We start from the raw sequence: 12,867 nt of genomic DNA on the forward strand, positions 1-12,867 counted from the left end.
CACCCAAGTGTCCTCCTGCTCCAAGTGACACCCAAGGAGAGATCTCTTGTGGCGGGTTCGGTCCATGTACCCGGCGCGACTAACAACCCCCTTGGATAGGGTCAAGCAAACAGTCGGAGGTAACTGATACTACCTCTCCCTCCAGGATTTCAACCTGAAGCATTAGTTATTTTTCGGCATTAGTTCCTTGAGCAAAGAAGTACAATCAGTGCTTCTAAAGTGTACAATTACAAGCATTCTAGTGGTTGTTTGTATAACCAACTGCTAAGGTGTGAATCCTTATCTCCGAATACATCTAGCATTCGATCCGGGATCAATCGCGACTTGGCAAGATCCCAAGGGTTTCGTAAGCTAAGTTGCTTGTTTACCCCATTATCCTTGGGTTAGGATTTATACCCTATTGACCCAAATTGTCAATACCTTAGGTTTCCTTATATTAAGGTAAATAAATCCTGGGCAACCTCGTCTCCCTAACTTGATTGGTTAATTGCTTGCTAGGCAATTCATAATTTCCCCTAACTTGGCAAATCAGCCCAAGGAAGGGTGATGTAGCAAGATGACTACTCATCCTCTAGAAAATTAGACTTGTACTTAGAACTCGCCAACCTTGTTCTAAGGAGTGGCAATACTATTTTGTGATTTAGACACAAAACCATGTGACGTTGCAACTTGTTGCACGAGATAGGTGACAGCACCTAACTTGTGGGATTATTTCTCTCACATGATATTCCTTGGTCAAGAATACCTTTGGTCAAGATGTAGGGTTTGGGAGTCCTCTTGACCCAATCCAACCCCTGACCTTACTAAGCCAATAACGTCATACACTAACTAATCATACCTTTATGATTCTCATGTAAGCTATTCAACTATATGCGAAATTACTTAGTTGATCTAGCTAACCCACGATTAGAGACGATCATCCCTTTTAAAGATGCAAATACTTTCTTCTAAATTAGCAAACCCTTTTCCCTAAAAGATGTAAGCAACTGGAAGATAGGTGAGATGCATCATTCCATGCGAGTATGCAACTTCAAACCAGACCTTCTGCTTTTATGCAACTTAGAGATCATTCTTTTCCTTGCCCTATACTATAATGATTGACATTCAGAGCTAACTCGTATAAACCCTGCGTTGATGCAACGAAGTCAAAGCTTTAATACTTTTAAATGAAGATGCATTCAAACTTTTATAAAGAACTCCATGCTTGAGCGAATTCCATGAGTCCATAATTGACTTAATCCTTCCTTTAGCACTTAACCCAACCTAGAATGTAATTATCATCGCATGCAATTTGCAAGGTTCATCAATCTTTTTTTCTTTCAATGCAACCTTTTAGACAACATTTAACATCTATCTATGATTGCCTTAATCATGAAGCATAACCAAGAATTTATTGCCTAAATACCTTATGTGTTATATTCCATATCCTTTGCGAGATGCCACAAGGACGCCTTTGCACAATTTTGTCATATAACTTATGCATCATGCATTGAAATTTGCAGCTACTCTTGACCACGGAGGTGCAAGCAAAATACAAGTGCTCAACATGCCACTAAGCTTTATAAATCGAATGAGTAAATGCATTTAAATTTCCCTAAAAAATAAACATGCTTAATGCATTCCTTTCATGTAGGAAATTTATCGGAACCTGGGCATTAAGATTCGGAGCGTTCACTCGCGTACTGCGGGTGGAAGCTCCCGCATGTGCTCCTCTCTCCTTTTGCTTAGGACACTACAACACAATGCCGCCATACACGCGTCCATTACACGCGAAAAGTTACGGGCGCGTGTATGGTCGTTTATACTTACAGCAATATCGGGCGCGTGTATACATGCATGTAACAGCGCGTGTATAATTGCATGTGTGGGCGCGTGTATTTGCGCGTTAAATCTGTCATAATACACGCTCTGTTACACGCGACACAGAGCCTAACTACAGAAATCCATTTCTTTTCAAAACAGAAAACCATTAAGTTTTAAAAATGTCATTGTGCATTGCAGTGTTTACAAACCATTACAAAATCCCACTACATGCACTTACAACAACGTAATATATTGAAAAATATATCTTCATATGGTTATTGAAAGACAAAGTATACAATAGAAATGTCATGAATTTGGAACAATACAGTGATGGATTGGTTAGGGTTCGATCTCATCTTCAATAAGATCCATCCTTGCCAAACGATCAACATCAATATCCATTTGATCAATTTGTAAGGCTACGATTAAATTTATTCTACTATCGCTATTTTGCCCATTGATAATGGTACCGATGCCTTGATCATTCTCATCATCATCACCATCATCCTCAATGGAAGGGTCATCCTCATGATCATGAGAAATGGCACGCTCATCCTCATTATCATGATCATCTACATTGGCATGTTCGACATCATCTTCTTTGCGGCTTGCCACATCCTCCATATGCTCCATATCAGTGAATGTATTATACATTACTTTGGAACGTGGTGCAATAGGGATGACATACCACCATTTACTGTCATGCACCATTGGCAGATAGATAACCTTCTCAAATACACATAATTCATTAATTAATTAGCATATCAAAAGTCAAGGGGTGCGCGAGCTTAGATATATATGTACATGAAACACATTTGTAAAAAAATGCATACCTGCTCACATTGTTGTGGCAATACGAGCCTATCTTTCTTTGTTTGCCAAAACTTTGTAGAGTCAATAGTTACATAGCCACTTGCATGGCGTTTTATCGTTGCGTTAGGCCCTTTTTCCACCACGTTCATTTGCCATTTGACATCCAAAACATACACAAAGAAGCGGCGAAAGTCAAGTCTGTATATGTCTTGGATTGTGCCACAATAATCATCAATTTTTCCATTGGCTCCCTCAAAGCTACTAATGACACCGCAATCTTGTGTATTCCTCTTTTCATCTATTCTTTGTGTTCGAAAATGCTTGCCTTCACACCATATAGCATTGAACATAGTGCACTGGACCAAAATATAAGCAATATCTATGTAAGCAATTAATGTGAATAAATATGAAAAGCCAATCACTTACAAAGAATGCAAATTTACATTTGTTCTATGTACCTTTAACATGCATCCTCGTGCATACTCCCATTCTTCCGCCGTGATATGCAGCCCCTCATCTCTCTCTGCTCTCTCCATTTCCTCATGCAACCAATCAACATGAATATCATTCGGAAGTGTTGCTAGATGCTTAGGGTACGCCTTACGAGAGCCATGTTGCCTCCGAAAGAGAGCTCTGTCTGCTTGCCTTTTTGTCTTTGCATCCTCTTATCTTGTAACCCATCTGCTCATCACATCACTATTAAGGATGCAAGTGAAATTAAGATCATCAATCAATGTTCTCTCAATTACTTTGCTCTGTCCTTTTCCTTGAGGCACAATAGACGTCATCCTCAAGTCCTCTTCATTGCTCCATAGTCGCGGCAAAGAGCTATCCACCTGATCAAGAAATTCTGATATATATACAAGAGACTCTTGTATCAACCAACCCTCAGCCATGCTTCCTTCGGGCCTTGCACTTTGCCTCACAAAGTCTTTTAAGGTCTTCATGAAGCGCTCTAGGAAGAACATCCAACGGGCATGCACAGTGCCACATAAAGCAATTTCATCCACTAAATGCACAATGAGATGTAGTTGACTTGTGAGAATGGTTCGCGGAAAAGTCTCCTCTACCATACAAACCACCTCCACTGCCATAACACGCGCATCATCCAATGTGGCTGGATCAATTGCTTTGGAACTAACATATCTGAAAAATAAATGCACAGTACGTTATACCTCATGCACATTCATTTTGCAAGGTATAATGAAGGGTGATCTTACATGGGATTTACATACCTCACAAGCTCGCCCATCTTATAAATACATCTTTTCAAACTCCTGTCTGCACAATGGTCGATGCTAGTAGGTAGTATGAACTGCGCACATAAGAGCACATGTATATTTGGGTTAGGGCATTACAAAATTTAATTTCAACCTACAATAATTGGAAAACACTTACTTGGAGCATCTTGTGCCAATCGTGGGACTTCAACCCATGTAGTTGCTCAACCCCTCTTTTCTTAGTGGTTGTAAACGCTCCCTTCAACAATCTCATGCATCCAGTGGGAGTACGCAAAGTGGTGATGGCTTGCTTTACCTGCTTCTCCTCCTTCTTTGATATAATCCAGGGAGCAGGCGGAAGACGAACGTGCCCACCCTCCTCTCGTGGCCAAGCTTGACGCATACGTCCTGCGACCTGCAAGTCCTCCCGTACGCTAACATTGTCTCTTTTACCAATAACATGTTCCCAAATACTAGATCCCACATTCTTGAAGATGTGCATGGGATCAAGAAGATGGTTGATCTTGAGATGGGTCCAATATGGTAACCGGAAAAAAATGGAGTACCTACACAAGGGATTGCAGACTGTCATCTTTATTCCAACTTTAGAGACTACACAAAACAAGATTGAAAACAATGGAGATGTACCTGTTCATGCCATCTGGAGGAAGAACATTTGAAGACTCCCAAATACGCTTCCAATCTTTTGCACGAAGTGTCTGTGGATGAATGTTCCTCTTACTAGGAGCATATTTAGGGTGATCTGATGGGAGAAATCGATGATGATTATCGAATATGGTCTTACACAAACCATCAGCATACTCATGTACCAATGAAGGGCCACATATAGGACATGCATGTTTACCCGATGTCCTCAAACCTGTTAAAATAAAAAAAAAGTTAGAATAATAAAGTCAATAGTTATAATTGATATAGCTAGTAGTATTAGAGTCGGGAGGTAGTTAGAATTCTTACCAGAACAATCGCTGTATCCTGGAAAGTCATGCATTGTCCACATCAACACTGCTTTTAAGTCGAAGTGTCGAGAGGAGGGAGGCCTACTAATGTCCACTACCGCAACACCTCTCCATAGTTCCTCCAACTCATCAATCAACGGTTCAAGATAAACATCCATATGCTTGACTTTATGTTTCCCTGGAATCAGAAGGGATAACATAAGATGTCCCTTCTTGATCACCATTGATGGTGGAAGGTTGTAATTCACCAACACAACCGGCCACACGCTGTATGCGGTGCTCTTGAAACCAAACGGATTCACTCCATCCATACCTAGGCCAAGTCTCAAGTTTCTGGGCTCTGTTTTAAAGCTGGGCCACTCATCTTCAATATGCTTCCAAGCAGGAGTGTCTGCAGGAATTCTCCACATGCCATCATCCGATCGATGCGAGGAATGCCATGACATGAGCTCTGCTATGGATTTGCACTTGAACATGTGTTTGATGCGAGGAATTATAGGAAAGTGTCGCAAGACTTTACGAGGTACATCAAAACTCTTCACATCTGTTCTATACCTTGCTTCACCACAAGTGGGACACTGTCGAGCCTCCTTATGCGTCCCACGAAAGAGAATGCAATCATTGACGCATGCATGTATGCGATCATAATCCAATCCTCCAAGAGATGTCACATAGCGCCTCGCTTTGTCTCTTGAGGTGGGTAGTCTATTCCCCTTTGGAAGCATGTTTGATAATAGCCTGCATCCAATATCATCAATTAGCCCATAACCCTAAACCCTATACTGTAAACCAAAAACCACTAACTGAAATTTGCAAGTTACAATGCTTACTTCAATAATGCGTCAAGACTTGCATTGCTCCATCCATAAACTGTTTGTATATTGAGCAGTTCAAGTGAAGCACGTAAAATAGAGAATGTGCACCCTTCAAAAACCGGTGTCGATGAAGCATTGTAGAGATGCTCTTGTTCCATATCATTGTCGTCCACACCTTTGCGATCATCCCTAAAAAGATTCCGCACCATGTCATCAAACACTTCCTCTTCCACAACTTCGTGGGGTGCAGGGCTATTGTCATCCCTTTCCCACTCATCTCCGACAATAGATCCCAAAGCTCCAGCATCATCTCGTCGACGCTTTGCATGCTCTCGCCGTGCGTATGGCACCATGTTAGGGTGTGGTACTGCATCCTGCTTCAATCACAGTATATATATTACAACGCGCTCCATTAATTTGCACACCATGAGTTATTTTAATACTTTCAATTCACATCTTCTCACCTCTAAACCTGTTTGAATCCATTCTCCATACATCGAGATGTGATTCAATGTAATTCGACGCGCTCGTACAATGCACCCTTGACATCGATTACACGTACACTTGATCCTTTGTGCCAGCCACACGTCGCGATCACGATGACGCATTGTCTCATCCTCACCAGAACTGCTTGAAGAGGATGATGACATGCTATGTCCAAAATAACCAATACAGAAGTAGGATCAGTTTTTAGTGAAATCATACACATCCTATGCACAAAACAATGGATACACAAGAACAATCAGTTTTTAAAAAAAGTATAAACAGGCTCTGTGTCGCGTGTACAGGCGCGTCTAAAATCTATTCTGCTGCGCTTTTACACGCGCTTTTACACGCGCTTTTACACGCGTGCTTTTCGCGTTTACCTACCGCACGCGCCGCTTTCTTTCTTTCAAAAGCCCTCTTTCAAAACACTTCTTCTTCTTCTTTCTGCGTCGCTTTCTTTCTTTCAAAAGCCCTCTTTCTCCCTCTTGGACTACCCAAAAGAAGCAAAGGGTGCAGACAACACAGAAAGGGAGAGAGAAGCAAGAATCAACGAACTCACTTTTCAAAGACTTTTCAAAGAGGTTGGTTGTCGTTTGTTTGTTTTGGCAAATCTGTCGCTTTCTTTCTTTCCACCCGTGCTATGTGTACTTGAAAGCGACTGAGGATAGAATTCACACACATTGTATATGTGCTTAACTATTTATTTCTTGACAAACGACATCCGTCAAGATAGAGGAAAGAGAGAAGAAGGAACCCTTGTGTATGTGTTTAGTCATTTCTCCCTTGATGGACAATGTCCGTCAAGATAGAGGAAAGAGTTTTTGTTTTTCATGAATTTCGTCACTAATTCGAAATGAACTTCTTCTTTTGGCTTATGATCTTCTACTAATTCGATGTTTGGTATTGTAAGAGATATGTTTATTTTCTAGAATGGTAGATATATGTTGTAGGTTATATATTGTAGGAGATATATTGAGGAGATATATTGTAGGAGATATGTTTATTTTTTATATGCATGTTTTGCTTGGTTCATTGAGGCGGAATTTCGACGCTTTGCAGATTCTTCATGGATCCAGGCTCTTCCTCCGATCCGTGGGCATACGCCACTTGGATGATGGAGATGATAAACCATTTTGGGCACCATCCTAATCCAGTGGAGCTGACAGAGTATATGTATGCCCATCCTCCTCCTAGACTCCCAGGTCACACCGCGCCCCCAAGTACACAAGCCTCTCCACTGCCGTCTACGCCTGCGAGTCCGGCGAGACGTACCCCTGCGCATACACGCTCACCGAGGAGGCACACCCCTGCACGGACACACTCACGCACACCCTCCTCTGTACCGTCACGTGAGGGCTCACGGCCACCATCACGTGCTCCCTCACAGCCACAGTCACGTACACAGTCACGTGCAGCCACCCCTAGTCATGGCTACTCCCGCAGTACAGATGAGAGCCGACGCCGCAGTAGGGAGAGCGGGAGTGGAGGATTATGCGGCGGGTGCTTTGGTGGGGGGGGTAGTAGGGCACGCGGTGAGAGAGGGCATGGAGGGAGGCATGTACGAGGAGACAATGAGGAGTCGGAGGAGGCGAGAGAGGTGGAGGGAGAGATTTTCTACGATGTTACGGATAGGGGCGGGGTAGTCATGGATGCGAGAGGGAAAGAGGTGATGGAGTATATGCGGGGGGTAGTTTCAAACATGTATAGAAACTGTTTTGTAAAATTTAAAGATCAGGATAGCCGGTTAGTTAGGGAGGTCCTAGATAGTGTACATAGTCGGTACCCCAATCCCCCACGAGCGACATTCTCGGATGTATGGGGAAGGACGCGAATAAGGGAGATCTTAAGTAATAAAAGATCTCACCTTAAGAAACTCGCGTACGATGATGGGGTGAATGTAGCTGCGGGTGGCTATCCTTGTGAGAAACCTGCCACTGCCCACAAACGCGAGTGGAAGGAGGCAAAGAAGCGCGCAGAGGGAGGCGTGAAGAGCAGGCAGCATGTGGAGGCACGACGGATCCAGATGGAGACCATTGGATCGTCGCATTTCGGATCTGGCGGCGTCGAGTCGTGGGAGGCAGAGTTTGTAAGTAACTTGCCTCTTTATTTGATTGTTTGCCAAATTCATTGATTCTATGATTGTTTTGATCTTACAAACTATCTTGATTATGTTACAGCGACGGGTTATGGGGAGAGGGCCCACAGCCCACGAGACTGGGTATGCTCGCCGCAATAGCAGACGTGACACGTGGGCCATCTTCAGAAACGAGGGACGTATTACGGATGCGCAGTTTGACGCGGCCATGAGACCATACGGTCGACATGTACTTGAAAACTCTAAATGAATGATTTCGGTTTATTTAATTGCATATATATGTATACTTACATACGGTATATTTCTTGAACAGGCACAAGCTGCTGATGCTCCTGCCCCTGATGATCCAGCCGCCACTGCTGATGTTCGTGCCACTGCTCCTGGTGGAGGCGAGCACCACTCATCGGAACATACCGATGCGAGCTCCTCTGATCATGGAGAGAGCACAGGGTCCTCATCATCCTCTGATTAGCTTTCAGAATACTGTAGGATGTGGTTGTACAAAAAAAATTTGTAACTGAAGCCATGGGCTTTTCTGCACCTAGCTCCCTATTTGACTTTGTATATATTTGTTCCTAATTAAAGCCATGGGCTATTTTGACATATGGACTCCCTTGTACACAAATGTATCATGTATTGACAATGTATTGAATCGTGAGTCTTGAGTCGTGTATTAAGTTTTAGATAGTAATATTGAATCGTGTATTCATAGAGAGTGAGTCTTGAAATCTAAATCGCTCTTTTTTTATGGTGCAATGCACCAAAAAAAAATCCAGAGAGTGCCTTTGGGTGGCTGGATGCTGGAACAGCATCCAGGCACCCAAAAGCACTCTCTGGATTTTTTTTTTCCCTCTGCGATCGCGTGTATAAGCGCGTGTCATCTGTCAAAATCGCGTATATTTGCGCGGATAGTCTGGTTAGATTCGCGTGTAAATTTGTAGCAAAACTGCGCAGAACGCGTGTATGGATTCGTGTATTCGCGCGACTGGCTTCACTGTACACGCGCTTTTACACGCATGTCTCTAGCCGCGATGATACACGCGCTATTACACGAGCCCGGCACTTTTTTTCCCAAGTCATTTTGTGCGGCTAGGAGCGCGGGTATGAGCCCGATCCCTTGTAGTGGGAGCCATTGGTGCAATGGACTTGGACTCCGTGAACTCTCCTTGCCCTTTTTCCGATTTCCAAAACTACCTACTAGGCCGAGATTTCTCCCCCGCGCAGAAACTGGGCCTTGCAAGACTAGTTTTTAAAAATTGGAGAAGGCACGAGAGAACACGGCTTATGGAAGCCTTAATGGAAGCTTCCAAATTAGAAGCTTCCTAGCTTCTGTCAGGCAGATGTCGTGGAGAGTGAAAGATGATTGGGAAGATGATAAGGATGGAGGTGAAGATGACGATGATGATGATTATGATGATGATGGTGGTGGCGAGGAAGGTGGAGGCGGCAACAGCGTGGCGTGACCAGGTCGGCGGCAACTGTGGACTAACGACGAGAAGCACGATGTCCTTCTCCTTCCCTCTCTCTCAATATTGAGAAGGGGGGTCATATAGATTGAAGGGGGGAGGGAATAGCCACACACATGGCAAGTTGCATGCCTCCTCCCCCCATGCTCTCCTACTCCACACTCAAGCTCCTCTCATACTTCCTCTCCCCGCCATGCAATGGCTGAAGGGGAGGGGAGTTTTAATAAAACAAATTTTCACAAATTCATTATCTTTTTGCCCCAAGAAGGGGTGTTCCCACGGAGGCCTACGATGACTCCCAGTTTTCAAGCCACGGCTCTTATGCACAACGCGGGTTGGAGTTTGCTAGTGCACGCGGAGGGAGCACTTAGCCCAAAATTTTATTGTTGTGGGAGATTACTTTGAACCGCTTTGGCGCAAGATTTTGGGTCTTGAATATTTTGTAGCAGAAATATTACATTCTCTCCTCCTTAGAGGAGTCGAGATGTCCTCACCTCGAGAAGATCTGGGGGTATTGTTAGTTGAGAGTACTTTCATCCATCCAAGTGGCATCCTCTTCGAGATAATTTTTCCTCTGGATGAGGTATTCTCTCAAGGTCCTAGATCTCAAATGCCTCTCCCTAACATCTAAGATCCTGTCAAGCCGTAGCTCAAGGACTCCTTGGCTAGGCATTAGAACTTGTTGATCATCAAGCACATGACTAGGGTTAGGCACATACTTTTTCAATAGGCTGATATGGAATACATTATGAACTTTTAGGTTTTCAGGGAGTTGTAGTCTATAAGCATTAGGCCCTAGGAACTTGAGAATCTTGTAAGGTCCACAATATCTTGGACTTAGCTTTTTGCATTCACCCAAGGATAGGGAACTCTTCTTTGGACGTACGCGAATGAAGACCATATCACCGTCAACGAAGGATTTATCTTGCCATTTTAGATCCGCATAATCCTTATGTCTGTCCTTGGCGGCTTGTATGTCCTGTCTTATTGACTTGATTTGGTCATCCATGTCTTCCAATATCTGCTTTGAGGCTTCAACCCTCAAGGTTGGATCCGAAAAACTTAAAGGAGTACGACAATTGTGCCCATACAATGCTTGAAAAGGGGTCATCTGTATGCTTTGTTGGTAAGAAGCATTTCAGGCAAACTCAACCAGTGGAAAATATTGAATCCACTTTTTGGGTTCACGACAACAGTGCGCCCTAAGCATATCCTCAATGACTTGGTTGACTCGTTTCGTTTGACAATCAGTTTGGGGATGATAAGTTGTACTGAAACAGAGTTGAGTCCCAATGGCCTCGAAGATATCCCTCCAGAAGTTTCACAATCACTAATGATTCTTCTGGGTAACCCATGTAGTTTGAATATTTCCTTGATGAATAACCTTGCAATGTCTAAGGCTTTATAGTTTGTCTTAACAGGGATAAGATGTGCAACCTTGGTGAGCATATCCACCATGACCATAATGGAGTTGTAACCTCCCTATACTTGGGGCAGACCAACAACAAAATCCATACTAATGAATTTCCATTTCATTTGGGGAATGTCAAGTGGTTACATAATCACTGGCATTTTGACATGTTCGGCCTTAATGCATTGACAAGACAAACATTCCATGACATATTTGAGAACGTCACCTTTGAGTCTATCCTAGTAATAGCTCCTCCTGACCACATTGAGGGTCTTGGCATAGCCAGGATGTCCTGAGAAAGGGGAGTCATGGGCCAGGATATCCTGAGCTAGGATGTCTTGAGAAAGGGGAGTCATGGGCTTCCCAAAGTATCTTCTGCTTGAGTGATTGGCTTGCCGGTATACATAGTCTTGTCCTATAGTAGACAAGTCCACTATTGATAGAGAATTCTAGATACTTTGTTTGTAGCTTTGGGTCTTGATCTTTGATAGGGATCTCCCTTAGAAATTTCTGGTAGGTTGGATCATGGCATGCCTCTTCTCTAGCTAGCTCAAGAATTGGGTTGTTTGGCATGGATACCTTTATGGCTAGAGATCTGGCTGTTGATGGATCTTGCAAAATCAGAGAATTTAGAAATACCTTGCGGCTGAGTGCATCAGCAACTACATTCTCCTTTCCAGGTCGGTATTTGATTTCAAAGTCATATCCTTCCAACACTTCAATCCATCGACGTTGCCTCATATTGAGCTCATTCTGGGTAAAAATCCATTTAAGACTTTTATGGTCTGACACTAGGGTAAATTTGTTACCCAGTAAGTAGTGTCTCCAAAGTTTGAGAGCATGGATGACAGCCAACAGCTCCAGATCGTAGGTAGCATAGTTCCTTTCATGGCTCTTCAGTTTCCTTGAAGAGTATGCTACGGGATGACCTTCTTGCATAAGCACATATCCTAAGGTAAGTGTGCTAGCATCAGTTATCACTTCAAACTTCTTACTAAGATCTGGAAGTTTCAGGATGGGTGCTGATACCAAGCTTTGCTTTAGTTTGTCAAAGCTGGACTGTTCAGCAGGTGTACCATCCTGTCAATCCAAGAAAACTACGTATTTCTTTGATAGTTGTTGGTGTTGGCCACTCCAGAACGTCTCTAACCTTGGCCGGATCTACTAAAATTCCTTCCGCTGATACAATGAATCCCAGAAAGTGTAATCGTGCACCTAGCCTAAATAATTTGAGGCTTGTACTGTAATATTTCCATGCAATAAAAGTTAGTTGGTTAGTTCGAAAGTTAGTTAGTCAATTAATAAGTTAGTAAGATTACTAACTAAAGATTGACTAAGGTAAAAACTGACTAGCATTAATAGCTAATAATTTTCATTCAATTAAAACTATATTTAAAAAAATCAAGAGTCATAAATATGACATTTTTCTCGGATTGATAAGGACCGTAGCCACCCTTCACGAAAAGTACAATGTGAACGGGATTTATGAGCCATATTAATCACTAGTATTAATGTGTATAGTTTGAATGGTCCAAAAATATTAGATTCTTGGGGGGGAAAAAACTATTATATTTTAGATATTATTCTAAAAAGATAGAACTAAAAGTCATTTAAAAGAAAAGAAAAGTGATGTTTTAGTTAGTTTTGGAGATTTTATAAAAAGAAAAATAAAGAGAGGATTTGCAAAATCGTGCGCATCGTGATTGCAGTCTACAGGCAGTAGACAGCACTTCGAACAAAGAAAAGAAGAAGGAGTGAATTAAGAGCTCTCTAATCAAGTG

General features: G+C 42.7%; 1 protein-coding gene across 1 annotated transcript; it reads right to left on the reverse strand.

Annotated features, from left to right (window-relative positions):
- Window positions 1-5,545: 5,545 nt before the first annotated feature.
- LOC148029639 (uncharacterized) lies at window positions 5,546-6,278 on the reverse strand. The gene is made up of 2 exons (XM_087687113.1): window positions 6,093-6,278; window positions 5,546-6,002 (listed from the first exon to the last, which is right to left on the reverse strand). Exons 1-2 carry the CDS (start codon window positions 6,276-6,278, stop codon window positions 5,640-5,642), a joined length of 549 nt encoding a protein of 182 aa, XP_087543239.1. The 3' UTR covers window positions 5,546-5,639.
- Window positions 6,279-12,867: the final 6,589 nt, after the last annotated feature.

The sequence above is a fragment of the Lygodium microphyllum genome, chromosome 10 (assembly GCF_053477565.2).
Source record: "Lygodium microphyllum isolate KBCC chromosome 10, Lygodium_microphyllum_v1.1.10, whole genome shotgun sequence".
NCBI lineage: Eukaryota > Viridiplantae > Streptophyta > Polypodiopsida > Schizaeales > Lygodiaceae > Lygodium > Lygodium microphyllum.

Bases quoted from the DNA above. Each gene is read 5' to 3' on its own strand.
- LOC148029639 (XM_087687113.1), bottom strand. From the start codon at position 6,278: ATGTCATCATCCTCTTCAAGCAGTTCTGGTGAGGATGAGACAATGCGT. The intron at 6,003-6,092 runs GTGAGAAGATGT...TGATTGAAGCAG, and splicing joins GGATTCAAACAGGTTTAGAG to GATGCAGTACCACACCCTAA.